The sequence below is a fragment of the Salmo salar genome, chromosome 01 (assembly GCF_965601325.2).
Source record: "Salmo salar chromosome 01, fSalSal1, whole genome shotgun sequence".
Classification (NCBI taxonomy): Eukaryota; Metazoa; Chordata; class Actinopteri; order Salmoniformes; family Salmonidae; genus Salmo; species Salmo salar.
This window is the reverse complement of record NC_138291.1, coordinates 461752-488937: the sequence shown is the minus strand read 5'-3', so window position 1 is coordinate 488937 and position 27186 is coordinate 461752. Positions and strand designations below refer to the sequence as shown.

Below are 27186 nucleotides of genomic sequence, written 5' to 3'. Positions count from 1 at the left end.
GAGGGGGAGGAATAAAGAGGAGGAGAGGGGGGAGAGGGGTGGGAGAGAAGGGGGGAGGAGGGAGGAGAGAGGGGGAGGAGAGAAAGGGAGGAGAGAAGGGGAGGAGGAGGGAGGAGGAGGAGGGGGGGAGGGATGGATAGAAATCCTCCCCAGCAGCAGCAGCAATGTGAAAACAGAACTATCCATTGAGTAGCAAACTAGCCCCCACAGTAGTGTGAATAGAGCTATAGAAATCTCCAGCAGCAGCAGGAAGTTCCACTGAGGGGCAAGAAGTTCCCTTCAGGACGCACTTCAGATGGGACGGGACCTGGGCCAACGGCCGAACAGCAGCCTCAGTACAGAGCTCAACAGCCGAGCAAGTACGAGGGCAGCCTGCAGCATCAGTACATACAGTGCATTCAGAAAGCATTCAGACCCCTTGACATCAGGTTGGATGGGGAGTGTTGCTGCACAGCTATTGTGAGGTCCCTCCTATATACATCCCTGGGTCGCTCGTCTCTTCAGTTCGCTGCAGCTAGCGACTGGAACGAGCTCCAACAAACACTCAAACTGGACAGTTTTATCTCCATCTCTTCATTCAAACACTCAAACTGAACAGTTTTATCTCCATCTCTTCATTCAAAGACTCAATCACGGACCCTCTTACTGACAGTTGTGGCTGCTTTGTTGTGTTCTCTACCTTTTTGCCCTTTGTTTGTGCCCGATAATGTTTGTACCCTGTGCTGCTGCCATGTTGTGTTGCTACCATGCTGTGTTGTTGTCTTAGGTCTCTCTTTATGTAGTGTTATGTTGTCTCTCTTGTAGTGATGTGTGTTTTGTCCTACATTTTTATTCAATTTATTTATATTTTTAATCCCAGCCCAAGTACCTGCAGGAGGCCTTTTGGTAGTCAGTCATTGTAAAAAAAAAATTGTTCTTAACTGACTTGCCTAGTTAAATAAAGGACTTGTTCTCAACTGATTTATTTGTATTTTAGAGTAAGGCTGTAACATAACAAAATGTGGAAAAAGTCAAGGAGTCTGAATACTTTCAGAATGCACATTTTTACATTTACATTTTAGTCATTTAGCAGACGCTCTTAGCCATAGCGACTTACAGTAGTGAATGCATACATTTCATTTGTACTCGCCCACCCGTGGGAATCGAACCCACAACGCTGGCGTTGCACACATCATGCTCTACCAACTGAGCCACAGGGAAGACTAGACCCTCAGCCCCACCTCAGTACAAAAGGGGACATCAGCCATTTCTCTGCCTGCCCCCCTCTCAAATACCCCCCACCATCTCTCTCTCTCCAGCCGCCTTATGGGCTGGCTGCCCTTTAAACATACAGGCCTTTAGCCCCTCCACATCGCTCTCCATCCATCCAGAGAGGCAGAAGGGATGAATAGCAACTCCACTCAGCTGTTAAGAGAGGTCATGTGTTCAGTACGCTACAGTAAAGCAACATACATAATGCAAGGCATGTAGATGTGTTGAACATATCTTTATCAAGAAGCCTATTAGTTTTCAGGGTGTGTAGGATGCTAACACATGCTAACACACGCTAACACACGCGTACACATGGGTTTTGAATTGTAGATATGTGATAGTAGAGTAGCGGCCTGAGGGAATAAATGTAATGTGTTGTGAAAAGTGTTATGAAATGTATTTTTTTATTGTGTATAACTGCCGTAATGTTGCTGGACCCCTGGAAGAGTAGTTTCTGCCTTGGATCCTTAATAAATACCTGATCACTAATCATTCATCCTGGATAAAGACATGAGGAAGATGGTTTACTTGTCAGGAACAATATCCGAGCGTAACCTCGACAACACCCCTGCTGAAACAATCACACCCTGACTCAGTCTCACATAAATTCAGATGCAGAATAAAGTCTGCTTGGAGAGCTACCTTTTTCTATAAATACGACAAGTCAGAGGTGACCAAGCTGGTTGCAAAACTAACAGATTTCCAGGAGACAGGAGAACGTCTCCATATCCAGGAGACAGGAGAACGTCTCCATATCCAGGAGAACGTCTCCGTATCCAGGAGAACGTCTCCGTATCCAGGAGAACGTCTCCGTATCCAGGAGAACGTCTCCGTATCCAGGAGACAGGAGAACGTCTCCGTATCCAGGAGACAGGAGAACGTCTCCGTATCCAGGAGGCAGGAGAACGTCTCCGTATCCAGGAGAACTTCTCCGTATCCAGGAGAACTTCTCCATATCCAGGAGAACGTCTCCGTATCCAGGAGACAGGAGAACGTCTCCGTATCCAGGAGACAGGAGAACGTCTCCGTATCCAGGAGACAGGAGAACGTCTCCGTATCCAGGAGAACGTCTCCGTATCCAGGAGAACGTCTCCGTATCCAGGAGAACGTCTCCGTATCCAGGAGAACGTCTCCGTATCCAGGAGGCAGCAGAACGTCTCCGTATCCAGGAGACAGCAGAACGTCTCCGTATCCAGGAGACAGGAGAACGTCTCCGTATCCAGGAGAAAGTCTCCATATTCAGGAGACAGGAGAACGCCTCCTTATCCAGGAGGCAGGAGAACGTCAGAACGTCTCCATATTCAGGAGACAGGAGAACGCCTCCATATGCAGGAGACAAGAGAACGTCTCCATATCCAGGAGACAGGAGAACGTCTCCATATCCAGGAGGCAGGAGAACGTCTCCATATGCAGGAGACAAGAGAACGTCTCCATATCCAGGAGGCAGGAGAACGTCTCCATATCCAGGAGGCAGGAGAACGTCAGAAGGTAACCATATCCTGGAGACAGGAGAACGTCTCCATATCCAGGAGGCAGGAGAACGTCTCCATATCCAGGAGGCAGGAGAACGTCTCCATATCCAGGAGGCAGGAGAACGTCAGAAGGTAACCATATCCAGGAGACAGGAGAACGTCTCCATATCCAGGAGACAGGAGAACGTCTCCATATCCAGGAGAACGTCTCCATATCCAGGAGGCAGGAGAACGTCTCCATATCCAGGAGGCAGGAGAACGTCTCCGTATCCAGGAGGCAGGAGAACGTCAGAAGGTAACCATATCCAGGAGACAGGAGAACGTCTCCATATCCAGGAGAACGTCTCCATATCCAGGAGAACGTCTCCATATCCAGGAGAACGTCTCCATATCCAGGAGAACGTCTCCAGAACGTCTCCGTATCCAGGAGAAAGGAATCAGCGGCCCCTCAGAAACAGAGACATGATGGAGAGACAGGTCTATTATACATCTGGGTGTGTATCCTCCTCATAACAACAACATCAGCAGAGTGTATACAGTATAATCCTCTCACGATAGGTCAAGCTCTTATTTAACCAGTATGGAAGAATATATACCGGGAGACAACAGCTCATCAGCATTACTAGATCCAACTAGACTACAGAAGAAGAAATGCCTTTTCTCTGGTTCACTACCATACAGGTCTTATTATTATTATAATTATTATTATTATGACAATCACCTGCACCAACCGGTAATTTAGCAATCATACATTAAAATACAATTAAATGTATTAAATTAATTCATCTATCAATTAATTCCAGGACTTTTAATCGATTAACAATTCAACCCAGTAGACAATTAATCTGGATGGTTGAACAGTCGTCTGAAATGAAACTGTGAAGGACCTCGGCGTTACTCTGGATCCTGATCTCTCTTTTGACGAACATATCAAGACTGTTTCAAGGACAGCTTTCTTCTATCTACGTAACATTGCAAAAGTCTGAAACTTTCTGTCCAAAAATTATGCTGAAACATTTATTCATGCTTTTATCACTTCTAGATTAGACTACTGCAATGCTCTACTTTCCAGCTACCCGGATAAGGCACTAAATAAACTTCAATTAGTGCTAAACACGGCTGCTAGAATCTTGACTAGAACCAAAAAATGTGATCATATTACTCCAGTGCTAGCCTCTCTACATTGGCTTCCTGTTAAGGCAAGGGCTGATTTCAAGGTTTTACTGCTAACCTACAAAGCATTACATGGCCTTGCTCCTACCTATCTTTCCGATTTGGTCCTGCCGTACATACCTACACGTACGCTACGGTCACAATACGCAGGCCTCCTTACTGTCCCTAGAATTTCTAAGCAAACAGCTGGAGGCAGGGCTTTAGCCTATAGAGCTCCATTTTTATGGAATGGTCTGCCTATCCATGTGAGAGACGCAGACTCGGTCTCGACCTTTAAGTCTTTATTGAAGACTTATCTCTTCAGTAGGTCCTATGATTAAGTATAGTCTGGCCCAGGAGTGTGAAGGTGAACGGAAAGGCTGGAGCAACGAACCGCCCTTGCTGTCTCTTCCTGGCCGGTTCCCCTCTCTCCACTGGGATTCTCTGCCTCCAACCCTATTACAGGGGCCGAGTCACTGGCTCACTGGTGCTCTTCCATGCCGTCCCTAGGAGGGGTGCGTCACTGACGTGGTCTTCCTGTCTGGGTTGGCGCCCCCCCTTGGGCTGTGCCATGGCGGAGATCTTTGTGGGCTATACTCGGCCTTGTCCCGGGATGGTACGTTGGTGGTTGAAGACATCCCTCTAGTGGTGTGGGGGCTGTGCTTTGTCAAAGTGGGTTATATCCTGCCTGTTTGGCCCTGTCCAGGGGTATCGTCAGACAGGGCCACAGTGTCTCCCGAGCTCTCCTGTCTCAGCCTCCAGTATTTATGCTGCAGTAGTTTATGTGTCGGGAGGCTAGGGTCAGTCTGTTTTATCTGGAGTATTTCTCCTGTCTTATCCGGTGTCCTGTGTGAATTTAAGTATGCTCTCTCAAATTTTCTCCTTTCTCTTTCTCTCTCTCTCTCGGAGGACCTGGTCCCAAGGACCATGCCTCAGGACTACCTGGCCTGATGACTCCTTGTTGTCCCCAGTCTCAACAAAGCCAATTCCCCCTCAGGAAACGAAAAAGATTTGGCATGGGTCCTGAGATCCTCAAAAGGTTCTACAGCTGCAACATCGAGAGCATCCTGACTGGTTGCATCACTGCCTGGTACGACAACTGCATCGGCCTCCGTCTGCAAGGCACTACAGAGAGTAGTGCGTACGGCCCAGTACATCACTGGGGCTAAGCTGCCTGCCATCCAGGAATTATATACCAAGGGGTGTCAGAGGAAGGCCCTAAAAATTGTCAAAGACCCCAGCCACCCCAGTCATAGACTGTTCTCTCTACAACCGCATGGTAAGCAGTACCGGAGTGCAAAGTCTAGGACAAAAAGGCTTCTCAACAATTTTTACCCCCAAGCCATAAGACTCCTGAACAGGTAATCAAATGGCTACCCAGACTATTTGCATTGTGTGCACCTCCCCCCCCCCCCCCCCCACCCCCCCCCCCCACCACCCCCAAACCCTCTTTTTACGCTGCTGCTGCTACTCTCTGTTTATCATATATGCATAGTCACTTTAACTATACATTCATGTACTACCTCAATTGGGCCGACCAACCAGTGCTCCCGCACATTGGCTAACCGGGCTATCTGCATTGTGTCCCACCACCCACCCGCCAACCCCTCTTTTACGCTACTGCTACTCTCTGCTCATCATATATGCATAGTCACTTTAACCATATCTACATGTACATACTACCTCAATCATGAGATCATGGGATGAGGTAGTTGGGTGGGCTATTTACAGATTGGCTGTGTGCAGGTACAGTGATCGGTAAGCTGCTCTGACAGCTGATGCTTAAAGTTAGAGAGGGAGATATAAGACTCCACCTTCAGGGAGTTTTGCAATTCATTCCAGTCATTGACAGCAGAGAACTGGAAGGAAAGGCGGCCAAAGGAAGTGTGGCTTTGGGGATGACCAGTGAGATATACCTGGTGGAGCACGTGCTACGGGTGGGTGTTGGTATGGTGACCAGTGAGCTGAGATAAGGCGGGGCTTTACCTAGCAAAGATGACCTGGAGCCAGTGGGTTTGGCGACGAATATGTAGTGAGGGCCAGCCAACGAGAGCATACAGGTCGCAGTGGTGGGTAGTATATGGGGCTTTGGTGACAAAATGGCCGGCACTGTGATAGACTGCATTCAGTTTGCTGAGTAGAGTTTTGGAGACTATTTTGTAAATTACATTGCCCGAAGTCAAGGATGGGTAGGATAGTCCGTTTTACGAGGGTATGTTTGGCTGAATGAGTGAAGAAGGCATTGTTGTGAAATAGGAAGCTGATTCTAGATTTAATTTTGGATTGGAGATGCTGAATGTGAGTCTGGAAGGAGAGTTTACAGTCTAACCAGACACCTAGGTATTTGTAGTTGTCCACATATTCTAGGTCAGAACCGTCCAGAGTAGTGACGCTAGTTGGGCGGGAGGGTGCGAGCAGCGATCAGTTGATGAGCATGCGCTTAGTTTTACTAGCATTTAAAAGCAGATGGAGGCCACGGAAGGAGAGTTGTATGGCGTTGAAGCTCGTTTGGAGGTTTGTTAACACAGTGTCCAAAGAAGGGCCAGATGTATACACAATGGTGTCGTCTGCGTAGAGATGGATCAGAGAATCACCAGCAGCATTGATATATACAGAGAAGAGAGTCGGCCCGAGAATTGAACCCTGTGGCACCCCCATAGAGGCTGCCAGAGGTCCAGACAACAGGCCCTCCAATTTGACACACTGAACTCTATCAGAGAAGTAGTTGGTGAACCAGGCGAGGCAGTCATTTGAGAAGCCAAGGCTATTGAGTCTGTCGATAAGAACGAGGGGATTGACAGAGTCAAAAGCCTTGGCCAGGTCGAAGAAGACGGCTGCACAGTACTGTCTTTTATCGATGGCGATATGATATCGTTTAGGACCTTGAGCATGGCTGAGGTGCACACATGACCAGCTCGGAAACCAAATTGCATAGTGGAGAAGGTACAGTGGCATTCGAAATGGTCAGTGATCTGTTTATTAACTTGGCTTTCGAAGATTTTAGAAAGGCAGGGCAGGATGGATATAGGTCTGTAACAGTTTGGGTCGAGAGTGTCACCCCCTTTGAAGAGGGGGATGACTGCGGCAGCTTTCCAATCTTTATAGATCTCAGATGATATGAAAGAGGTTGGACAGGCTAGTAATAGGGGTTGCAACCATTTTAGAAAGAGGGTCTAGGCCAGCTGATTTGTAGGGATCCTGATTTTGCAGCTCTTTCAGAATATCAGCAGTCTGGATTTGGGTGAAGGAGAAGCGGGGGAGGGGGGGGCTTGGGCAAGTTTCTGCAGGGGATGCAGAGCTGTTGGCTGGGGTAGGGGTAGCCAGGTGGAAAGTAAGGCCAGCCATAGAAAAACGCTTATTGAAATGATCGATTATTGTAGATTTATCGGTGGTGACAGTGTTTCCTATCTTCAGTGCAGTGGGCAGCTGAGAGGAGGTGCTCTTATTATCCATGGACTTTACAGTCTGTTTGAAAAAGCTAGCCTGAGCTTTCCTAACTGACTGAGTATATTGGTTCCTGACTTCCCTGAAAAGTTGCATATGACAGGGGCTATTCGATGCTAATGCAGTACGCCACAGGAAGTTTTTGTGCTGGTCAAGTGCAGTCAAGTCTGGGGTGAACCAAGGGCCATATATGTTCTTAGTTCTACATTTTTTGAAAGGAGCATACTTATTTAAGATGGTGAGGAAAGCACTTTTGAAGAGCAAACAGGCATCCTCTACTGACGGGATGAGGTCAATATCCTTCCAGGATACCCGGGCCAGGTCAATTAGAAAGGCCTGCTCGCTGAAGTGTTTTAGGGCGCGTTTGACTGTGATGAGGGGTGGTCATTTGACCGTGGACCCATTACGCACGCAGGCAATGAGGCAGTGATCGCTGAGATCCTGGTTGAAGACAGCAGAGGTGTATTTAGAGGGCAAGTTGGTCAGGATAATATCTGAGGGTGCCCATGGTTACGGATTTAGGGTTGTACCTGGTAGGTTTCTTGATAATTGGTTCTAGGCATCTAGCTTAGATTGTTGGACGGCCGGGGAGTAAGCATGTCCCAGTTTAGGTCACCTAACAGTACGAACTCTGAAGATAGATCGGGGGCGATCAATTCACATATGGTGTCCAGGGCACAGCTGGGGGCTGAAGGGGGGTCTATAACAGGCGGCAACAGTGAGAGACTTGTTTCTGGAAAGGTGGATTTTTAAAAGTAGAAGCTCAAATTGTTTGGGCACAGACCTGGATAGTAAGACAGAACTCTACAGGCTGTCGCTGGAGTAGATTGCAACTCTGCCCCCTTTGGTAGTTCTATCTTGTCGGAAAATGTTATAGTTAGGGATGGAAATGTCAGGATTTTTGGTGGCCTTCCTAAGCCAGGATTCAGACACGGCTAGGACATCCGGGTTGGCGGAGTGTGCTAAAGCAGTGAATAAAACAAACTTTGGGAGGCTTCTAATGTTATCATGCATGAAACCAAGGCTTTTACGGTTACAGAAGACAACAAATGAGAGCGCCTGGGGAATGGGAGTGATGCTGGGGGGATACAGGGCCTGGGTGAACCTCTATATCACCAGAGGAACAGAGGAGAAGTAGGATAAGGGTACGGCTAAAGGCTATAAGAGCTGGTCGTCTCGTGCATTCGGAACAGAGAGTAAAAGAGCAGATTTCTGGGCACGGAAGAATAGATACAATGCATAATGTACAGACAAGGGTATGGTAGGATGTGAGTACAGTGGAGGTAAACCTAGGCATTGAGTGACGATGAGAGAGGTTATGTCTCTGGAGGCACCATTTAAGCCAGGTGAGGTCACTGCATGTGTGGGTGGTGGAACATAAGGGCTAGCTAAGGAATATTGAGCAGGGCTGGAGGCTCTACAGTGAAATAAGACAATAATCACTAACCAAAACCAGCAATAGACAAAGCATATTGACATTAGGGAGAGGCATGTGTAGCCGAGTGATCATAGGGTCCAGTGAGTAGCTAGGCGAGCTGGAGACACAGCGATTCAGACAGCTAGCAGGCCAGGGTTAGCAGGCTAGCAGATGGGCCTCAGGGGGACGTCGCAACGGAAGAGCCTGTTGAAACCCCCTCGGACGGATTACGTTGGCAGACCAGTCGTGATGGATCGGCAGGGCTCCATGTCTGCAGCAAAGGGTCCAGGCCAATTGGCAAAAGATTTATTGAAGCCCAGGAATTGTCTGATCGATCTCTTTGGCTAGCCAGGAGCTCGAGGCTAGCTCCAGGCTAACAGGTGCTTGCTTCGGGACGGAGACGTTAGCCAGGGGTAGCCACTCAGATAGCAGCTAGCTTTCTGCGATGATCTGGTGTAAAGGTTCAGAGCTTGCGGTAGGAATCCAGGAGATGTGGTAGAGAATAAGCAGTCCGATATGCTCTATGTTGACATCGCGCTGTGCAGACTAGCAGGAATTGACCGGGCTGAGGCTGGCTTATGTCTGAGTTAACGGTGATGACCACTAGCAGTGGCTAACTGACTAGTAGCTAGTTAGCTGGCTAGCTCCTGATGGGGGTTCCGGTTCTAAAGTGTAAAAATAGCAGATCCGTACCACATTGGGTGAGGCGGGTTGCAGGAGAGTATGTTTAGGCTGTAGATGGAAATTGGGATTAAAAATATATACGAAGAAAACGATATATACACGGGATGGAACAAGACAAAACACAGACGTCCGACTGCTACGCCATCTTGGAAACACTTCTAGAACTAGCATGGGAAGCTAGCATGGTAACTACTTCTAGAACTAGCATGGGAAACTAGCATGGTAACTACTTCTAGAACTAGCATGGGAAACTAGCATGGTAACTACTTCTAGAACTAGCATGGGAAGCTAGCATGGTAACTACTTCTAGTACTAGCATGGGAAGCTAGCATGGTAACTACTTCTAGTACTAGCATGGGAAACTAGCATGGTAACTACTTCTAGTACTAGCATGGTAAACTAGCATGGTAACTACTTCTAGAACTAGCATGGGAAACTAGCATGGTAACTACTTCTAGTACTAGCATGGGAAGCTAGCATGGTAACTACTTCTAGTACTAGCATGGGAAACTAGCATGGTAACTACTTCTAGTACTAGCATGGGAAGCTAGCATGGTAACTACTTCTAGTACTAGCATGGGAAGCTAGCATGGTAACTACTTCTAGTACTAGCATGGGAAGCTAGCATGGTAACTACTTCTAGTACTAGCATGGGAAACTAGCATGGTAACTACTTCTAGTACTAGCATGGGAAACTAGCATGGTAACTACTTCTAGAACTAGCATGGGAAACTAGCATGGTAACTACTTCTAGTACTAGCATGGGAAGATAGCATGGTAACTACTTCTAGTACTAGTATGGGAAACTAGCATGGTAACTACTTCTAGTACTAGCATGGGAAACTAGCATGGTAACTACTTCTAGAACTAGCATGGGAAACTAGCATGGTAACTACTTCTAGTACTAGCATGGGAAACTAGCATGGTAACTACTTCTAGAACTAGCATGGGAAACTAGCATGGTAAAACATACCTAAAATGTAAAATGTACAAAAATAAATGTGACTTTTAGCAAATATTTTACTAAAATCCTCTCTAGTGAGTTTAGAGACTCAGCTTCGTCTTCTTCTTCTTCTTCTTGCCCAGCAATAGTTACTTTTTGCTTTGATGTTGCAAAAGTCAACTTTACAACCAAGGTAACCAAGTTGTTAACCTGTTAGGGCTAGGGGGCAGTATTTACACGGCCGGATAACCGATTTAATCTGGTTATTACTACAAGGTAACCAAGTTAACACTCAATAACGTTTCACATCCTAGATTTAAATTTCAATCGAGCTAAATTTCATTGTCCTGCTCTGCTCATTAAAATTGCTTTAAATCTTTCATACATTCTTTATTTATTTTTTTACTGTAAATGAAAAAAGATGGATAAAAAAACGAGAGAAATAAAATCTGCCAGTTGTGAAAATAATGTTGTTCTGTTGTCAAATAAGTTACAAAAAAAGAAATTAAAAAATCTTTGCTGACAGTACTAAAATTCTAAACTAGATGAAGCACATGTTAAGTCTATAAATATCTTTACAAATATACACGTTAATTATTAAAATTGACATTTTGTATCACTTTAAATGATTATATAATCATGACAGTGTATTTTAGATTGCAATGCTTTGACTCAAAAACAATATTTTAGGAAATTGTACAAGGCAACAATATGATATATTTGAGTTTATATATTTACAATAATAACTTTTTAAAGATGCATAGAAACGTCCCCATCTATATTTATTTCCTGCTGAAGGAGTCGACTGAAGGGGCTGACTGGGAATGGTGGGACCCATTGGATTGTCAATAACTAAAGACTGGCCAAGTACAAAAATATACATTTTCATTATGAAGAAGGAAAATACAAATCCATCCTTCAATGCAAAGAGTCTTTTAAAAACGTGTCAGTTTGTATTTAATTTCTATCAAGAGTAGGAACAGAAACATATCTGAAGCACTGTGGAAGTAGTGCCTGCGTTTCTATGGAAACAGAACAGGTTCAAGGTTCAAAGATGTCACGGGTTCAAAGATGTCACGGGGTGATCTATGTCCTGATCACCCCATTGGTCTGCAGCAGTTTGACAGGGTTTGGGAGACAGGCTTCATTCCCCTGGATCAGTTTGGGGAAGCAGGATTCGTCTGGGAGGGGGTCGTGGGCGAACACTGAGTCGTCTCCTGAGGAACAAGTACTGCTGGAGTCCTGGCAGGCTGGTGAGTACTGCTCAAAAGGAACAGACAGGTCCAGGTATTCCTGAAGGAACCAACACAGCGTTAGAACAGACAGGTCCAGGTATTCCTGAAGGAACCAACACAGTGTTAGAACAGACAGGTCCAGGTATTCCTGAAGGAACCAACACAGTGTTAGAACAGACAGGTCCAGGTATTCCTGAAGGAACCAACACAGTGTTAGAACAGACAGGTCCAGGTATTCCTGAAGGAACCAACACAGTGTTAGAACAGACAGGTCCAGGTATTCCTGAAGGAACCAACACAGTGTTAGAACAGACAGGTCCAGGTATTCCTGAAGGAACCAACACAGTGTTATTTGGACACTGGGGTCAAAGAGGGTTATTTGGACACTGGAGTCCAAAAAGTTATCTGCGATTCCAAGAAAGTAAACTCAGAGACCCCTAAGGAGGGTCAAAGAAAGTCCAAGACATTAATCTGGGGTTAGGGTTATAGTAATCTGGGGTTAGGGTTATAGTAATCTGGGGTTAGTGTAATAGTAATCTGGGGTTAGGGTTATAGTAATCTGGGGTTAGGGTTATAGTAATCTGGGGTTAGGGTTATAGTAATCTGGGGTTAAGGTTACAGTAATCTGGGGTTAGGGTTACAGTAATCTGGGGTTAGTGTAATAGTAATCTGGGGTTAGTGTAATAGTAATCTGGGGTTAAGGTTACAGTAATCTGGGGTTAGGGTTACAGTAATCTGGGGTTAAGGTTACAGTAATCTGGGGTTAGGGTTACAGTAATCTGGGGTTAAGGTTACAGTAATCTGGGGTTAAGGTTACAGTAATCTGGGGTTAGGGTTACAGTAATCTGGGGTTAAGGTTACAGTAATCTGGGGTTAAGGTTACAGTAATATGGGGTTAGGGTTACAGTAATCTGGGGTTAAGGTTACAGTAATCTGGGGTTAAGGTTACAGTAATCAGGGTTTAGTGTTACAGTAATTGTTGTGACTTACATCCATGGAGGTCATGGATAGAACCCTGTCATGGTCTTCCACCAGCTGCCTGAATGTAGGTCTCTGAGATGGAACAGCATGCCAGCACTCCCTCATGATTATATATCTACAGAGATACAACAGTTACAATATAACACTCCCTCATGATCATATACCTACAGAGACACACAACAGTTACAATACAACACTCCCTCATGATTATATACCTACAGAGACACACAACAGTTACAATACAACACTCCCTCATGATTATATACCTACAGAGATACAACAGTTACAATACAACACTCCCTCATGATTATATACCTACAGACACACAACAGTTACAATACAACACTCCCTCATGATTATATACCTACAGAGATACAACAGTTACAATACAACACTCCCTCATGATTATATACCTACAGAGATACAACAGTTACAATACAACACTCCCTCGTGATTATATACCTACAGAGATACAACAGTTACAATACAACACTCCCTCGTGATTATATACCTACAGAGATACAACAGTTACAATACAACACTCCCTCGTGATTATATACCTACAGAGATACAACAGTTACAATACAACACTCCCTCGTGATCATATACCTACAGAGATACAACAGTTACAATATTACATGTTTTATTTAGCTAGGCAAGTCAGTTAAGAACACATTCTTATTTACAATGACGGCCTACACCGGCCAAACCCGGGCCAATTGTGCGCCGCCCTATGGGACACCCAATCATGGCCAGATGTGATACAGCCTGGATTCAAACCAGGGTGTCTGTAGTGATGCCTCTAGCACTGAGATGCAGTGCCTTTGACCACTGCGCCACTCGGGAGGCACAATACAAAACTCCCTCATTATCATATACCTACAGAGATACAACAGTTACAATACAACACTCATGATCATATATCTACAGAGATACAACAGTTACAATACAACACCCCCTCATGATCCATGTCTATATGATAGTGTGTATTACATACCATCCGACTGATATCTTCATACAAACACCATGCATTAAACCCCTACAGAGTTCATGTCGATATGATAGTGTATAAACATTACATACTGTTCATGTGTGCAGTTGGCTGGCTTGTCCATGCGGTGGCCTTCCTTTAGCAGTTTGAACAGCTCCTCTACAGGGATGCCGGGGTACGGGGACCCTCCCAGGGTAAAGATCTCCCAGAGCAGCACCCCATAGGACCACCTAGGAGAGAGGGAACATAGGTCAAAGGTTAGGAACACAGTACAGTTGTATGTTTTTTCTTTCCAGTTCCACTGCTCTTAGAAAGTCTGATATGTGGCTGATATGTGGCTGATCTATTGTTCAGCCTCCTCCTCTTCCTCCCCCTCCTCCTCCTTCTCCCCCCTCCTCTTTCTCCCTCTCCCCCTCTTCAGGCCCAGAACAGAAGATGGACGGGGTGTGATTATGACATCTAGCTAAACAAAGAGAGGACCATGGACATTCCACAGAGGAGCCAGAGGGAAACTCATTGGGGTCATAAAATGTATAGCTGGGGAGGTGATGCCTATAAGAGGGGGGTCACCAAAAGGAGGGAAGAGTTTAAAATGTGTTGTGAACTTTCTAAATGCATTCACTCAGCTGGTATTAAACACTTTAAACTTCTCTTGAGCTTTTGGTCTCAATTCCTTATTGCAAAGAGGTTGCAATAGCCTTTTCCTTTTGAACATTGCGTTACAGCCTTATTTACATAAGTATTCAGACCCTTTGCTATGAGACCTGAAATTGAGCTTAGGTGCATCCTGTTTCCATTGATCATCCTTGAGATGTTTCTACAACTTGATTGGAGTCCACCTGTGGTAAATCCAATTGTTTGGTTATGATTTGGAAAGGCACACACCTGTCAATATAAGGTCCTATATAAGGTCCACCCTCTCCGAGTTGGGCATCTCCCGCGTGGCTCACTCTTGAATTGCGTCCTACCTGACAGGTCGCTCCTACCAGGTGGCATGGCGAGAATCTGTCTCCGCACCACGTGCTCTCACCACTGGTGTCCCCCAGGGCTCTGTTCTAGGCCCTCTCCTATTCTCGCTATACACCAAGTCACTTGGCTCTGTCATATCCTCACATGGTCTCTCCTATCATTGCTACGCAGACGAAACACAATTAATCTTCTTCTTTCCCCCTTCTGATAACCAGGTGGCGAATCGCATCTCTGCATGTCTGGCAGACATATCAGTGTGGATGACGGATCACCACCTCAAGCTGAACCTCGGCAAGACGGAGCTGCTCTTCCTCCCGGGGAAGGACTGCCCGTTCCATGATCTCGCCATCACGGTTGACAACTCCATTGTGTCCTCCTCCCAGAGTGCTAAGAGCCTTGGCGTGACCCTGGACAACACCCTGTCGTTCTCCGCTAACATCAAGGCGCTGACCCGATCCTGTAGGTTCATGCTCTACAACATTCGCAGAGTTCGACCCTGCCTTACACAGGAAGCGGCGCAGGTCCTAATTCAGGCACTTGTCATCTCCCGTCTGGATTACTGCAACTCGCTGTTGGCTGGGCTCCCTGCCTGTGCCATTAAACCCCTACAACTCATCCAGAACGCCACAGCCCGTCTGGTGTTCAACCTTCCCAAGTTCTCTCACGTCACCCCGCTCCTCCGCACACTCCACTGGCTTCCAGTTGAAGCTCGCATCTGCTACAAGACCATGGTGCTTGCCTACGGAGCTGTGAGGGGAACGGCACCTCCGTACCTTCAGGCTCTGATCAGTCCCTACACCCAAACAAGGGCACTGCGTTCATCCCCCTCTGGCCTGCTGGCCCCCCTACCTCTGCGGAAGCACAGTTCCCGCTCAGCACAGTCAAAACTGTTTTCTGCTCTGGCACCCCAATGGTGGAACAAGCTCCCTCATGACGCCAGGACAGCGGAGTCAATCACCACCTTCCAGAGACACCTGAAACCCCACCTCTTTAAGGAATACCTAGGATAGGATAAAGTAATCCTTCTAACCCCCCCCCCCCCCCCCCCCCCCCCCATTTAAGATGGGGGGGTTAGTTCCATTTAAGATTTCACTTAAATGGAACTAAGGGGACTGGCCTGAACCATGAAAAACAGCCCCAGACAATTTCTCTTCCTCCACCAAACTTTACAGTTGGCACTATGCATCGGGGCAGGTAGCGGTCTCCTGGCAAACCCAGATTTGTCTGTCAGACTACCAGATGGTGAAGCCTGATTCATCACTCACAGCCAGAGTCCAATGGCTGTGAGCTTTACACCACTCCAGCCGACACTTGGCATTGCGCATTGTGATCTTAGGCTTGTGTGCGGCTGCTCGACCATGGAAACCCATTTCATGAAGCTCCCGACAAACAGTTAATATGCTGACATTGCTTCCAAAGGCAGTTTGGAACTCTTTCTTCCAAAGGCAGTTTGGAACTCTTTCTTCCAGAGGCAGTTTGGAACTCCGTAGTGAGTGGCAAAGTAATTACAATATACCAATTCAACACTGGAATGGTAGATGTGCAGAAGATGAATGTGAAGGTAGAGATACTGGGTTGCAAAGGAGCAAGACAAAGAAATAAATACAGTATGGGGATGAGGTAGTTGGATGGGCTATTTACAGATGGGCTATGTACAGATGGGCTATGTACAGATGGGCTATTTACAGATGGGCTGTTTACAGATGGGCTATGTACAGATGGGCTATGTACAGATGGGCTATGTACAGATGGGCTATGTACAGGTGCAGTGATCTGCTCTGACAGCTGATGCTTTAAGCTACTGAGGGAAATATGAGTCTCCAGCTTCAGTGATTTTTGCAGTTCATTCCAGTCATTGGCAGCAGAGAACTGGAAGGAAAGGCGACCAAAGGAGGAGTTGGCTTTAGGGGTGACCAGTGAGATATACCTGCTGGAGCGCGTGCTACGGGTGGGTGCTGCTATGGTGACCACTGAGCTAAGATAAGGCGGGACTTTACCTAGCAAAGACTTATAGATGACCTGGAGCCAGTGGGTTTGGCGACAAGTATGAAGCGAGGGCCAGCCAACGAGTGTGTACAGGTCGCAGTGGTGGGTAGTATATGGGGCTGTGGTGACAAAACGGATGGCACTGTGATAGACTACATCCAATTTGTTGAGTAGAGTGTTGGAGGCTATTTTGTAAATGACATCGCCGAAGTCGAGGATCGGTAGGATGGTCAGTTTTACGAGGGTATGTTTGGCAGCATGAGTGAAGGATGCTTTGTTGCGATATAGGAAGCCGATTCTAGATTCCATTTTGGATTGGAGAAGCTTAATGTGAGTCTGGAAGGAGAGTTTACAGTCTAACCAGACACCTAGGTAATTGTAGTTGTCCACATATTCTAAGTCAGAACCGTCCAGAGTAGTGATGCTGGACGGGCGGGCAGGTGCGGGTAGCAAGTCGGTTGAAGAGCATGCATTTAGTTTTACTTGCATTTAAGAGCAGTTGGAGGCCACAGAAGGAAAGTTGTACGGCATTGAAGCTCGTCTGGAGGGTTTTTAACACAGTGTCCAAAGAAGGGCCAGAGGTATACAGAACGGTGTTGTCTGCGTAGAGGTGGATCAGAGAATCACCAGCAGCAAGAGTGACATCATTGATGTATACAGAGAAGAGAGTCGGCCCGAGAATTGAACCCTGTGAAACCCCCATAGAGACTGCCAGAGGTCCGGACAACAGGCCCTCTGATTTGACACACTGAACTCTATCAGAGAAGTAGTTGGTAAACCAGGCGAGGCAATCGTTTGAGAAACCAAGGCTACTAAGTCTGCCGATGAGGATGTGGTGATTAACAGAGTCGAAAGCCTTGACCAGGTCGATGAATACGGCTGCACAGTAATGTCTCTTATCGATGGGTTAGGGTTAGGGTTAGGGCGGTTATGATATCGTTTAGGACCTTGAGCGTGGCTGAGGTGCACCCATGACCAGCTCTGAAACCAGAATGCATAGCGGAGAAGGCACGGTGGGATTCGAAATGGTCGGTAATCTGTTTGTTAACTTAGCTTTCGAAGACCTTAGAAAGGCGTTGTAGGATAGATATAGGTCTGTAGCAGTTTGGGTGTAGAGCGTCTCCCCCTTTGAAGAGGGGGATGACCGCGGCAGCTTTCTAATCTTTGGGGATCTTTGGGGATCTCAGACGATACGAAAGAGACGTTGAACAGGCGAGTAGTAAGGGTTGCAACAATTTCGGCAGATCATTTTAGGAAGAGAGGGTCCAGATTGTCTAGCCTGGCTCATTTGTAGGGGTCCAGATTTTGCAGCTCTTTCAGAACATCAGCTATCTGGATTTGGGTGAAGGAGAAATGGGGGAGGCTTGGGCGAGTTGCTGTGGGGGTGCAGGGCTGTTGATCGGGGTAGGGGTAGCCAGGTGGAAAGCATGGCCAGCTAGCCTCAGTGCAGTGGGCAGCTGGGAGGAGGTGCTCTTATTCTCCATGGACTTTACAGTGTCCCAGAACTTTTTGCTACAGGATACACATTTCTGTTTGAAAAAGCTAGCCTGAGCTTTCCTAACTGCCTGTGTATTTTGGTTCCTAACTTCCCTGAAAAGTTGCATATCACGGGGGCTATTCGATGCTAATGCAAAATTCCACAGGATGTTTTTGCGTCCACTTCACGGCTGAGCAGTTGTTGCTCCTAGACATTGCCACTTCACAATAACAGCACTTACAGTTGACCGGGGCAGCTCTAACAGGGCAGAAATTTGACGAACTGACTTGTTAGAAAGTCACTGAGCTCTTGGGTAAGGCCATTCTACTGCCAATGTTTGTCTATGGAGATTGTATGGCTGTGTGCTCAATTTTGTATGGCTGTGTGCTCAACCTGTCAGCAACGTGTGTGGCTGAAATGGACAAATCCACTAATTTGAAGGGGTGTCCATATACTTTTGTATATATATATATATATACATACTTTTGTATATATACTGCTCAAAAAAATAAAGGGAACACTTAAACAACACAATGTAACTCCAAGTCAATCACACTTCTGTGAAATCAAACTGTACACTTAGGAAGCAACACTGATTGACAATACATTTCACATGCTGTTGTGCAAATGGAATAGACAACAGGTTGAAATTATAGGCAATTAGCAAGACACCCCCAATAAAGGAGTGGTTCTGCAGGTGGGGACCACAGACCACTTCTCAGTTCCTATGCTTCCTGGCTGATGTTTTGGTCACTTTTGAATGCTGGGGGTGCTTTCACTCTAGTGGTAGCATGAGACGGAGTCTACAACCCAAACAAGTGGCTCAGGTAGTGCAGCTCATCCAGGATGGCACATCAATGCGAGCTGTGGCAAGAAGGTTTGATGTGTCTGTCAGCGTAGTGTCCAGAGCATGGAGGCGCTACCAGGAGACAGGCCAGTACACCAGGAGATGTGGAGGAGGCCGTAGGAGGGCAACAACCCAGCAGCAGGACTGCTACCTCCGCCTTTGTGCAAGGAGGAGCAGGAGAAGCACTGCCAGAGCCCTGCAAAATGACCTCCAGCAGGCCAAAAATGTGCATGTGTCTGCTCAAACGGTCAGAAACAGACTCCATGAGGGTGGTATGAGGGCCCGACGTCCACAGGTGGGGGTTGTGCTTACAGCCCAACACCGTGCAGGACGTTTGGCATTTGCCAGAGAACACCAAGATTGGCAAATTCGCCACTGGCGCCCTGTGCTCTTCACAGGGCGGTCCCGAGCACATGTGACAGACGTGACAGAGTCTGGAGACGCCGTGGAGAACGTTCTGCTGCCTGCAACATCCTCCAGCATGACCGTTTTGGCGGTGGGTCAGTCATGGTGTGGGGTGGCATTTCTTTGGGGGGCTGCACAGCCCTCCATGTGCTTGCCAGAGGTAGCCTGACTGCCATTAGGTCCCGAGATGAGATCCTCAGACCCCTTGTGAGACCATATGCTGGTGCGGTTGGCCCTGGGTTCCTCCTAATGCAAGACAATGCTAGACCTCATGTGGCTGGAGTGTGTCAGCAGTTCCTGCAAGAGGAAGGCATTGATGCTATGGACTGGCCCGCCTGTTCCCCAGACGTGAATCCAATTGAGCACATCTGGGACATCATGTCTCGCTCCATCCACCAACGCCACGTTACACCACAGACTGTCCAGGAGTTGGCGGATGCTTTAGTCCAAGTCTGGGAGGAGATTCCTCAGGAGACCATCCGCCACCTCATCAGGAGCATGCCCAGGCGTTGTAGGGAGGTCATACAGGCACGTGGAGGCCACACACACTACTGAGCCTCATTTTGACTTGTTTTAAGGACATTACATCAAAGTTGGATCAGCCTGTAGTGTGGTTTTCCACTTTAATTTTGAGTGTGACTCCAAATCCAGACCTCCATGGGTTGATAAATTGGATTTCCATTGATTATTTTCGTGTGATTTTGTTGTCAGCACATTCAACTATGTAAAGAAAAAAGTATTTAATAAGATTATTTCTTTCATTCAGATCTAGGATGTGTTGTTTTAGTGTTCCCTTTATTTTTTTGAGCAGTATATATATATATATATATATATATATATATATATACACACACATATACACACACACACATACAGTACATTTGAAGTCGGAAGTTTAACTTAGGTTGGAGTCATTAAAACTCGTTTTTCAACCAAAGGGGTTTTCTTATGATCAATTAGCCTTTTAAAATGATAAACTTGGATTAGCTAACACAACGTGCCATTGGAACACAGGAGTGATGGTTGCTGATAATGGCCTCTCTACGCCTATGTAGATATTCCATTAAAAAATCAGCCGTTTCCAGCTACAATAGTCATTTACAACATTAACTATGTCTACACTGTATTTCTGATCAATTTGATGTTATTTTAATGGACAAAAAATGTGCTTTCAAAAACCAGGACTTTTCTAAAGTGACCCCAAACTTTTGAACGGTTGTGTTTATATATATCTAAATAAACAACAATAGAAAATAACATCAGAGTTTGGCCGTACAGTATGTGACATTTTAAGAGTAAAAAATCTCTTCATGTTCACATGTTCACATGATTGGTTTATCATGTGAACAGTGATATGCTTAATTACAAGCCCTAACCAACAGTGCAATTTTTTAAGAAAAAATAGGCATTAGGCAAACAATAGATAAGTCAAGAAATGCAAAAGAAAAAGAAAACATTAAAATGACAGTGAAAATAACAGAAGCGAGACTATATACAGGGTATTACGGTACAGAGTCAATGTGGAGGCTATATACAGGGTATTACGGTACAGAGTCAATGTGGAGACTATATACAGGGGGTACCGGTACAGAGTCAATGTGGAGGCTATATACAGGGTATTACGGTACAGAGTCAATGTGGAGGCTATATACAGGGGGTACCGGTACAGAGTCAATGTGGAGGCTATATACAGGGTATTACGGTACAGAGTCAATGTGGAGGCTATATACAGGGTATTACGGTACAGAGTCAATGTGGAGGCTATATACAGGGTATTACGGTACAGAGTCAATGTGGAGGCTATATACAGGGGGTACCGGTACAGAGTCAATGTGGAGGCTATATACAGGGAGTTACGGTACAGAGTCAATGTGGAGGCTATATACAGGGGGTACCGGTACAGAGTCAATGTGGAGGCTATATACAGGGGGTACCGGTACAGAGTCAATGTGGAGGCTATATACAGGGGGTACTGGTACAGAGTCAATGTTGAGGCTATATACAGGGGGTACCGGTACAGAGTCAATGTGGAGGCTATATACAGGGGGTACCGGTACAGAGTCAATGTGGAGGCTATATACAGGGGGTACCGGTACAGAGTCAATGTGGAGGCTATATACAGGGTATTACGGTACAGAGTCAATGAGGAGGCTATATACAGGGTATTACGGTACAGAGTCAATGTGGAGGCTATATACAGGGTATTACGGTACAGAGTCAATGTGGAGGCTATATACAGGGGGTACCGGTACAGAGTCAATGTGGAGGCTATATACAGGGGGTACCGGTACAGAGTCAATGTGGAGGCTATATACAGGGGGTACCGGTACAGAGTCAATGTGGAGGCTATATACAGGGGGTACCGGTACAGAGTCAATGTGGAGACTATATACAGGGGGTACCGGTACAGAGTCAATGTGGAGGCTATATACAGGGGGTACCGGTACAGAGTCAATGTGGAGGCTATATACAGGGTGTACCGGTATAGAGTCAATGTGGAGGCTATATACAGGGGGGTACCGGTACAGAGTCAATGTGGAGGCTATATACAGGGGGTACCGGTACAGAGTCAATGTGGAGGCTAAATACAGGGGGTACCGGTACAGAGTCAATGTGGAGGCTATATACAGGGGGTACCGGTACAGAGTCAATGTGGAGGCTATATACAGGGGGTACCGGTACAGAGTCAATGTGGAGGCTATATACAGGGGGTACCGGTACAGAGTCAATGTGGAGGCTATATACAGGGAGTTACGGTACAGAGTCAATGTGGAGGCTATATACAGGGTGTTACGGTACAGAGTCAATGTGGAGGCTATATACAGGGTGTTACGGTACAGAGTCAATGTGGAGGCTATATACAGGGTGTTACGGTACAGAGTCAATGTGGAGGCTATATACAGGGTGTTACGGTACAGAGTCAATGTGGAGGCTATATACAGGGTGTTACGGTACAGAGTCAATGTGGAGGCTATATACAGGGGGTACCGGTACAGAGTCAATGTGGAGGCTATATACAGGGGGTACCGGTACAGAGTCAATGTGGAGGCTATATACAGGGGGTACCGGTACAGAGTCAATGTGGAGGCTATATACAGGTGGTACCGGTACAGAGTCAATGTGGAGGCTATATACAGGGGGTACCGGTACAGAGTCAATGTGGAGGCTATATACAGGGGGTACCGGTACAGAGTCAATGTGGAGGCTATATACAGGGGGTACCGGTACAGAGTCAATGTGGAGGCTATATACAGGGGGTACCGGTACAGAGTCAATGTGGAGGCTATATACAGGGGGTACCGGTACAGAGTCAATGTGGAGGCTATATACAGGGGGTACCGGTACAGAGTCAATGTGGAGGCTATATACAGGGGGTACCGGTACAGAGTCAATGTGGAGGCTATATACAGGGGGTACCGGTACAGAGTCAATGTGGAGGCTATATACAGGGGGTACCGGTACAGAGTCAATGTGGAGGCTATATACAGGGGGTACCGGTACAGAGTCAATGTGCGGGGGCACTGGTGAGTCGGGCTAATTGAGGTAGTATGTACGTGAATGTATAGTTAACGTGACTAGATGATAAACAAAGAGTAGCAGCAGAGTAAAAGAGGGGTTGGCGGGGGGGTAAAAGCTGTTGAGAAGCCTTTTGGTCCTAGGCTTGGCGTTCCGGTACCGCTTGCCATGCGGTAGCAGAGATAACAGTCTATGACTGGGGTGGCTGGGGTCTTTGACAATTTTTAGGGCCTTCCTCTGACACCGCCTATTATATAGGTCCTGGATGGCAGGAAGCTTAGCCCCAGTGAGGTACTGGGCGGTACGCACTACCCTCTGTAGTGCCTTGCGGTCGGAGGCCAAGCAGCTGCCGTACCAGGCAGTGATGCAACCAGTCAGGATGCTCTCAATGTTGCAGCTGTAGAACCTTTTGAGGATCTGAGGACCCATGCCAAATCTTTTCAGTCTCCTGAGGGGGAATAGGTTTTGTCGTGCCCTCTTCACGACTGTCTTGGTGTGTTTGGACCATTCTAGTTTGTTGGTGATGTGGACATCAAGGAACTTGAAGCTCTCAACCTGCTTCACTACAGCCCCGTTGATGAGAACGGGGGCGTGCTCGGCCCTCCTTTTCCTGTAGTCCACAATCATCTCCTTTGTCTTGATCACATTGAGGGATAGGTTGTTATTCTGGCACCACCCGGACAGGTCTCTGACCTCCTCCCTATAGGCTGTCTCGTCGTTGTCGGTGATCAGGCCTACCACTGTTGTGTCGTCTGCAAACTTAATGATGGTGTTGGAGTTGTGCCTGGCCATGCAGTCGTGGGTGAACAGGGAGTACAGGAGGGGACTGAGCACGCACCCCTGAGGGGCTCCAGTGTTGAGGATCAGCGTAGCAGATGTGTTGTTACCTACCCTCACCACCTGGGGGCGGCCCATCAGGAAGTCCAGGATCCAGTTGCAGAGGGAGGTGTTTAGTCCCAGGATCCTTAGCTTAGTGATGAGCTTTGAGGGCTCTATGGTGTTGAACGCTGAGCTGTAGTCAATGAATAGCATTCTCACATAGGTGTTCCTTTTGTCCAGGTGGGAAAGGGCAGTGTGGAGTGCAATAGAGATTACATCATCTGTGGATCTGTTTGAGCGCTATGCAAATAGGAGTGGGTCTAGGGTTTCTGGGATATTTGTGTTAATGTAAGTCATTACCAGCCTTTCAAAGCACTTCATGGCTACATACGTGAGTGCTACTGGTCTGTAGTCATTTAGGCAGGTTGCCTTAGTGTTCTTGGGCACAGGGAGTATGGTGGTCTGCTTGAAGCATGTTGGTATTACAGACTCAGTCAGGGACATGTTGAAAAGCAGGAGCACCTGCCAATATGTCAGCATATGCCCGGCGCACACGTCCTGGTAATCCATCTGGCCCAGTGGCCTTGTGAATGTTGACCTGTTTAAAGGTCTTACTCACGTCGGCTATTGGAGAGCGTGATCACACAGTTGTCCGGAACAGCTGATGCTCTCATGCATGCCTCAGTGTTATTTGCCTCGAAGCGAGAATAGAAGTGATTTAGCTCGTCTGGTAGGCTCGTGTCACTGGGCAGCTCTCAGCTGTGCTTCTCTTTGTAGTCTGTAATAGTTTTCAAGCCCTGCCACATCCGACGAGCATCAGAGCCTCTGTAGTATGATTCAATCTTAGTCCTGTATTGACGCTTTGCCTGTTGGATGGTTCGTCTGAGGACATAGCAGGATTTCTTATAAGCCTCTGGTGAGAGTCCCGCAACTTGAAAGCGGCAGCTCTAACCTTTAGCTCAGTGCGAATGTTGCCTGTAATCCATGGCTTCTGGTTAGGGTATGTACGTACAGTCACTGTGGGGACAACGTCCTCGATGCACTTATTGATAAAGCCGGTGCCTGATGTGGTGTACTCATCAATGCCATCGGAAGAATCCCGGAACATATTCCAGTCTGTGCTAGCAAAACAGTCCTGTAGCTTAGCATTTGCCACTTTTTTATAGACCGAGTCACTGGTGCTTCCTGCTTTAATTTTGCTTGTAAGCAGGAATCAGTAGGCTCAGTTGGTAGAGCATGGTGTTTGCAACGCCAGCATGGTGTGTGCAACGCCAGGGTTGTGGGTTCGATTCCCACGGGGGGCCAGTACAAAAAAAAATACATTTTTTTTTTATAAATGCACCCTATTTCTGATCATTTGTCCTACATACAGTGCATTCGGAAAGTATTCAGAACCCAGAACCCTTACATCTCAAGGATGATCAATGGAAACAGGACTACTAACCATCAGTCCTGGCAACCCACATTATGCACACCTGGCAACCATCATTGCCTCACACCTGCTCCCCATCGTTACACACACCTGGACTTCATCATCATCCTGATTACTCTCCCTTTATTTAGCCCTCAGTAGTATCAGTCATCAGGTAGTATTGTTTTCTCTCACCTTCTGTACTCGGCGCATGTTTGTTCATTTGTATCGTTTAATTATTTAAATGTGTCTGAATACTTATTTAAATAACAAACATTTCTAAAAACCTGTTTTTGCTTTGTCATTATGGGGTATTGTGGTGTAGATTGATGATTATATATTTTTTATTCAATCCATTTCAGAATAAGGCTGTAACGTAACAAAATGTGGAAAAAGTCAAGGGGTCTGAATACTTTCCGAATGCACCGTACGTACTGTATAAGGATAATGAAACTAAGACTGACATTTCATAAACATGCTCTCAACCTGCCATTGAATACAAATTATTTAAAATTGTGCATGTCAAGTTATAGTCAAATACTATATGGAAAATTATATTTACCATCCACAATTGTTGCTATTCAACACTTGAAAAAGAACAGTTTTGATATGTTTATCTTGTATGTTTTGCTGTAGGATTAAATTGTATTTAAATGACTAAATGGTGAGTGTTATTATCTGATGTATTGGGGACTAAACTAAATGGTCTCAAGGTATGTCATGGAAAATGTATTGCCAGAATGAATCTGAGGTGAAAGATGTGAAAAATGTTGAACATAAGATAGGGGGCATTGCAAGTGTTATCAGTTTACAGTCTTGTACTTAAGAGTTTTTCAAACATACCCCTTACATCTGAAAAATGTGCCGAAGTGGCTATCTTCTATAAGAAATGGTGGATTACAGGGCTGTGTGACACCTCTCTGATGCCTGGTTTAGAGATTAAAGTAAAAACAGTGGATGGAATGTGGTGGTCTGATAAAATGGAGCTGGAGTATCACACAGCACAGATGAAAGGGAGAGAGGGAGATACCGAGGGAGAGAGAGAGAGGGAGATACCGAGGGAGAGAGAGAGAGGGAGATACCGAGGGAGAGAGAGAGAGGGAGATACCGAGGGACAGGGAGAGAGGGAGATACCGAGGGAGAGAGAGAGAGGGAGATACCGAGGGAGAGAGAGAGAGGGAGATACCGAGGGACAGGGAGAGAGGGAGATACCGAGGGAGAGAGAGAGAGGGAGATACCGAGGGAGAGAGAGAGAGGGAGATACCGAGGGAGAGAGAGAGAGGGAGATACCGAGGGAGAGAGAGAGAGGGAGATACCGAGGGACAGGGAGAGAGGGAGATACCGAGGGAGAGAGAGAGAGGGAGATACCGAGGGAGAGAGAGAGAGGGAGATACCGAGGGAGAGAGAGAGAGGGAGATACCAAGGGAGAGAGAGAGAGGGAGATACCGAGGGAGAGAGAGACGGATACTGAGGAAAAGATGGAGGGAGGGAGAGAGACAGAGGGACAGACGGAGGGAGAGAGGGAGAGAGAGAGAGACATACGAGAGAGAGACAGAGATAGAGACGGAGGGAGAGCGAGAGAGAGGGAGAGCGAGAGACGGAGGCAGAGTGAGAGAGAGGGAGAGCGAGAGACTGAGGGAGAGCGAGAGAGAGGGAGAGCGAGAGAGAGGGAGAGCGAGAGAGAGGGAGAGCAAGAGACGGAGGGAGAGCGAGAGACGGAGGGAGAGCGAGAGAGAGGGAGAGCGAGAGACGGAGGGACAGACGGAGGGAGAGAGAGAGAGAGAAACATATTGCGAGAGGGAGGGAAGCTAATGAATCCATATTGACACAGAGGACGTTAGGTTTGATGCTAATTCACTAAGTCATGATATTACAAAATAGATTCCTGTCCTGCATATCTCTCTACATGGAAAGAGCAGAGGCATGCTGCGCGGCCAGCTGTCTCCACTCACACATCACTCTGGTTCGTGTAGACGCGGTCGAACAGAGCCTCTGGTGCCATCCATTTCACGGGGAGACGACCCTGCAACAACAACACAGACAACAGAACAATAACCTCAGCACAATGGATTAAACTTGCAGCCACCGAGAACAGATATACCCAGACCAACCCACTAGGCCTCCCAAATACTGTCTTACCCAGAACAGATATATCCTGCCCACCCTCACTCCCCAAATACTGTCTT

General features: G+C 46.7%; 1 protein-coding gene across 1 annotated transcript in view; it reads right to left on the bottom strand.

Moving 5' to 3' along the window:
* Positions 1–10740: 10740 nt before the first annotated feature.
* LOC106560212 (fibroblast growth factor receptor 3) overlaps positions 10741–27186 on the bottom strand; it is a 172173-nt gene continuing 155727 nt past the window's right edge. Inside the window, exons 15-18 of the mRNA XM_082956570.1 lie at positions 26953–27023; positions 13663–13800; positions 12589–12694; positions 10741–11656 (exon numbers count right to left, since the gene is read on the bottom strand). Of these exons, the coding sequence (XP_082812696.1) occupies positions 11450–11656; positions 12589–12694; positions 13663–13800; positions 26953–27023 (522 nt within the window). The 3' untranslated portion in view covers positions 10741–11449. The remainder of the gene's footprint in view (positions 11657–12588; positions 12695–13662; positions 13801–26952; positions 27024–27186) is intronic.